Source organism: Triticum urartu, chromosome 5, assembly GCF_003073215.2.
Source record: "Triticum urartu cultivar G1812 chromosome 5, Tu2.1, whole genome shotgun sequence".
NCBI lineage: Eukaryota > Viridiplantae > Streptophyta > Magnoliopsida > Poales > Poaceae > Triticum > Triticum urartu.
Window position 1 is genome coordinate 563735131 of NC_053026.1, and position 5733 is coordinate 563740863.

The 5733-nt window shown below is 45.1% G+C and overlaps 1 protein-coding gene across 1 annotated transcript; it reads left to right on the forward strand.

The window, feature by feature from the left end:
• The first annotated feature begins 3432 nt into the window (after positions 1–3432).
• On the forward strand, positions 3433–5509 carry LOC125510766 (dnaJ homolog subfamily C member 15-like). The gene is made up of 3 exons (XM_048676026.1): positions 3433–4000; positions 4711–4889; positions 5027–5509. Exons 1-3 carry the CDS (start codon positions 3596–3598, stop codon positions 5178–5180), a joined length of 738 nt encoding a protein of 245 aa, XP_048531983.1. The 5' UTR covers positions 3433–3595; the 3' UTR covers positions 5181–5509.
• Positions 5510–5733: the final 224 nt, after the last annotated feature.

Consider the following 5733-nt stretch of genomic DNA (forward strand, 5'->3'; position numbering starts at 1 on the left):
AACGTCACAACGTAACTGGGTGATTATAAAGGAGCATTACAGGTGTCTCCAAAGGTAGATGTTGGGTTGGCGTATTTCGAGATTAGGATTTGTCACTCCGATTGTCGGAGAGGTATCTCTGGGCCCTCTCGGTAATACACATCACATAAGCCTTGCAAGCATTACATAATATGTTAGTTGTGAGATGATGTATTACGGAACGAGTAAAGAGACTTGCCGGTAACGAGATTGAACTAGGTATTGGATACCGACGATCGAATCTCGGGCAAGTAACATACCGATGACAAAGGGAACAACGTATGTTGTTAATGCGGTCTGACCGATAAAGATCTTCGTAGAATATGTAGGAGCCAATATGGGCATCCAGGTCCCGCTATTGGTTATTGACCGGAGAAGTGTCTCAGTCATGTCTACATTGTTCTCGAACCGTAGGGTCCGCACGCTTAACGTTACGACGACAGTTATTATGAGTTTATGCATTTTGATGTACCGAAGGTTGTTCGGAGTCCCGGATGTGATCACGGACATGACGAGGAGTCTCGAAAGGGTCGAGACATAAAGATTGATATATTGGAAGCCTATGTTTGGATATCGGAAGTGTTCCGGGTGAAATCGGGATTTTACCGGAGTACCGGGAGGTTACCGGAACCCCCCGGGAGCTAAATGGGCCTTAGTGGAAAGGAGAAAGGGGCAGCCCTAGGTGGCCGCGCGCCTCCCCCTCCTCCCCTAGTCCTATTAGGACTAGGAGAGGTGGCCGACCCCCCTCTCTCTCTTTCCCTCCCTTGAGGATTCCTATTCCAACTAGGATTGGGGGGGGGGGGAATCCTACTCCCAGAGGGAGTAGGACTCCTCCTGGCGCGTCCCAAGGCTGGCCGCACCTCTCCCCCCTTGCTCCTTTATATACAGGGGCAGGGGGCACCTCTAGATACACAATTGATCCCCGTGATCGTTCCATAGCCGTGTGCGGTGCCCCCTGCCACCATATTCCACCTCGATCATATTGTAGCGGTGCTTAGGCGAAGCCCTGCGACAGTAGAACATCAAGATCGTCACCACACCGTCGTGCTGACGGAACTCTTCCCCGACGCTTTGCTGGATCGGAGCCCGGGGATCGTCATCGAGTTGTACGTGTGCTAAGAACTCGGAGGTGCCGGAGTAACGGTGCTTGGATCGGTCGGATCGGGAAAACGTACGACTACTTCCTCTACGTTGTGTGATCGCTTCCGCAGTCGGTCTGCGTTGGTACGTAGACAACACTCTCCCCTCTCGTTGCTTTGCATCACCATGATCTTGCGTGTGCGTAGGAATTTTTTTGAAATTACTACGTTCCCCAACACTGTCCCCCTTCAAATTAGCCCGCCATTGTTGGCTCCCTTCCCGCTCAATATTTGGGAAGAGGACCAGGGCCTCTATAAATAGGACCAGCCACTCGCATAGCAAGGGGTTCCGGGGTTCGTTCGGACGGTCGACAAGTGAAAGCAAACCAAAGAGAGTGAGAGAGAGAAGGGTGACTGAACTCCTTCTAGTAGTTCATCCCCCCAGCCAAAAGCAGACCCTCGCGAGGCTGTTCTTCCTTATATTGTTCATCATCATCAGCCATAGGAGGCAATCCACCAACCATACACTGGAGTAGGGTATTACACCACAACGGTGGCCCGAATCAGTATAAATCCTGTGTACCTTGTGCAGTTCTTTTGATAGTTTAGATCTTCGCGAGGCGGGGAGGTAGAAGGCATAATCTCCGCGCACACTCCAGTGTTCGAACCTTAAGGGTCTACCGGAACCCGAAATCCGACATGCGGCGCGAGAAAACCTTTGTACAGGAGCAGACTATCGCTGATGCGAGCTTAGTAGCTAGCCTACCTGTGCAGAGCCGATAGGAAAAGGGCGCGAGACTATATCTCACTTCAAGCTAGACAGACCGGGACTGGCCGGCCTGGTTACACCGTTGCTTCTTTTCAGATTTCGCTATTTGGCTTACTCGATTTTGTTTATTTTTTTTTGAAAACAACATAATATGTATATCAATAAATATTTAGTTTGAAAAAAAGTTTTTATGTAGTCTTAAAAATGTTGGTGCAACTTCTAAAAAATGTTGATAGTGCCCAGAAAAAAATGTTTCAAGAATTATTAAAAAAATATTTAACACATATTTGAACAACAAATATTAAAATATGTATGTTTGAAAAATGTAAATAACACGTTTAAGAAATGTTAATAATATATAAAAAATATTTCTAATATATATGAATATGTATAATGTGTATGAAATAGTGTTAATTTTTTAAGGGTGTATAAAAATAATCCTTATGTATACAAAAATTATAGAACGTGTATTAAAAATATTGGTCATGTATTAAAACTATTAATTATATACTTAAAAATATTAAACATGTATTGAAAATGTCCTGGTATATATAAAAATGTAAAATATGTATAACGAAAGTAGTTCTCAAAAATAAAATTTTAAAAGATGTTAATCATGCAGTTGAAAAATTGTTAAACATATACAAATAATGTTCCTGACGCAGAGAAAAATGTACACATATGTACCAAAAAATTTAGACATGTGATGAAGAATAAAAGAAAAAACAAAGAAAGATGGTGAAAACCTAAGAAACAGAAGAAAGGAGCAAGAAAAAAAGAAAACCGATGAAAACCAAGAAAGAAACAAGAAAAAAAAGGAAAGGAGTAAAAACCAGTGAAAAAGGAAGAGAGAAACAAAGAAAAACAATGAAAAAGGAAATAAAAAACCATGAAAGAAGTGAAGAAACCCGATGTAAAAAAAATAGAAAACTGATGAAGAAAAAGAGAGAACCGAATAAGTGAACAGAAGAAAAAAAATGACCCCCCCCCCCCTCCTAGAATCACCCCCTCCCCAACTTCTCCTAGAATCGCCTCTCTATTTTTCTTTACAGTCATATCTAGTTAAGGTCTAATTAGCTAGGATTGAAAAATATATATGAAGTAGCAATTCTGGTAGAAACCGAGGAAGGGGGGGGGGGCAATTCTGAGAGAATCGTCCAAAAAAACTGGCCCATTCTTTTGGTGGTGGGAAAAGAATCTTAGAAAATCCTATGGGACGTCTGCCTGAATCATATAGGTGCGCCAGAAACGTGAGGCAAGATGGGTCGGCTCACTCGGCACGTTTGCGCATTTTTGTTTTTTTTTGTTTTTGTGTGTGTGGTTTTGCTCTTGGTTTTCTGTTTTGTTTTTGTTTGCTTTTTGAGATTCTGGGTTTTCTTTTATTTTTTTTCATTGTTTACATTTTATTGATTTTTAAGTTTTTTTGTAATATATGGTGAACATTTAATAATAATATAGCAGAAATATTTCTAGTATATGATTAATATTTTATTTTTTATATACAATAGATCTTTTTAAAAATTATACGATATATTTATAACACACACCAAACATTCATTGAATATAGATTAAGCTTCTTTATTTATGTACACTGGACTTTTGTATAGTATGTAACACATACTGATTGTTTTATAAAACTACTTTTCAGAGGTTTTAGAAAACCGAAGAAAAAAAGAGAAACCCGTGTGACGGGCAGAGCGGGCCGGCCCGTTTGAGTCGGCTTTCCGCAATGAGGCTCCCCTATTTCTTGATGTCCTCGTGGGCCTTCTCGAACGACCGGGGGCGTGCGTGTTCCGGACTTCTCCGGAAGCGTCCCGCCGCGTGCCCTCCGCCGCCGCCGCATATTCTTTTCTTTTCTTCTTTTCTTCTTCTTCCCCAAGATGAACCGACCGATTTCTCATCTTACAACGAAAAGAAAAAATTAAAAAAAGAGAAGGAAACCGACCCCTACTCCTTTTTCCACTCGATTCTTTCTTGCTGCACAAGAAGAGCGCGCCTTAATCCGCAACGAACCCGCCCACAGAGGCACCCAAACCCCGCCCGCCGCCTCCGCCCCCTCGGTTCCGCAGAATCCCCCGAGCTCGTCGGCGGAGCTGCTCCGGCCGCCTCGCTCGCTCGCCGCCGTTGCGCCATGGTACGCCCTCCTCCCCGCCCCGGCCCTTCGTTCTCGCGTCGTTCCAGTGAAGATCCGGCGTCGCTGTCCTGTGTCGTTCCTCCTGCCGTGCCCCGCGGCTCCGGCCTCTGTCGCTAGGTAGATAGATAAGAGAGATATAGGCCCCTCCCGAGCCGGGTCCGGCGGCTGGGCGAGAGTTACGGCGGGACAGCGACAGTGCCTGGGAAACTTCCTGCGTGTCAGTCCCCCCAATTCGGGATGGGGTTTACTGTTCCGCCGTCGGCGACGGCGACCGGGCCGGTACTGGCGGGGCTGCTAGCGTGCCTGGTGGGGTGGTTGAATCGGGCCATCGCAGGGTCCCGGCGGCGAGCGTGGTCCGCTGGTCCGGAGAGGCGGCAGCAGTCGCTCACTGCAGCTGCCGTAATCCCCTGCACCACGCTGGTCCAGACGAACAGTGCTGGACAACGATTGCAGTCTGCCTGGCTGGGTTTGTGTACCTGGCATGGATTTAGGAATTTGTGGTTGAACTAAATCATTTGGTTGGGTCCAATTTGCAGTTATATCAGGATGAATTTCTTCTCTATTATTGTGTAGTATCTGTTGGAATGCATAACTGAACCTGAACGCAATTCACAAGCCTACTCATGTGATGTTCAGAGTATGATTCTGATTTTTTAGCTCTGTCATCGATCGATCTAATCAGTGTGCTGGAACATTCTCTGGTACCACAGGCTACGCCGCTGGTAGCTGGGCTGTCGGTAGCTGCTGCTGCCATGGGAAGCAGATTCATGATTCAGGCATGGCAGGCCTTTCGAATCCGGGCGGCGATGCCACGTGTGCGTAAATTCTATCCTGGCGGATTTGAGAGGGAGATGAGCAGAAGAGAAGCGGCACTGATCCTTGGCGTAAGGTGATGTTTCTTCTCCAGCCTGTCCTTGTTAACCTGTATCTTGATAATGTCGCTGAAATCCTGTGCGACTGAAATGATGTACAGTTGTTTTTTGAGTTACATTGAGATGCTGAAAATATGAAACTGTCATTGTTCAGAGAACGTGCTGCACTGGACAAGATAAAGGAGGCCCACAAGAGGGTGATGGTAGCCAACCACCCTGATGGTGGCGGCAGCCATTACATTGCTTCCAAGATAAACGAGGCCAAGGACATGCTCATGGGGAAGGGCAAATCCGGGTCCATTTTTTAGCCAGTGCATACGAGATGGAGGTTATTTTGCATTGTTCGCGACGAGGTAGTGATTCGCTTTCCGTTGACATCATTAACAGTGTTGTGCTGATACCGTGCATCTGAACAAAGATGCACGTTATGGAAACAGAGTAACTTGATTATGTGGCTGATGTAAGTTTACCCAGCGGCTCCAGATATTATGCTAACCTTCTGTTGTGACCATTGGGCTGTCTTACTTGAAAGATTGTATATTTGGGGCTTGTTGCTTACTGATGTGTGTGTATGCTATCAGTTTGTTTCTCATTGTTTAATGTCATTGCTGATAAAAGCATAAACTGTTTATGATCATATCGTCAGTAAATGTTTCATGCATCAGGTTGATCTTATCTCTGTTGTAACAATTGTCCAGCTTTTTGTTTCTTCTATTCTAGGAAGCTCCTAGTAATTCATAAAAGACCACAGCACCCCACCCCGAAATGTCCAATTCAGCACACAGTGATGAATATATTGTTGCACTGTCAAAGCTACCAATAAATGCATAGCATGGAGAGGAGCAGTGGACATTCTTTGTC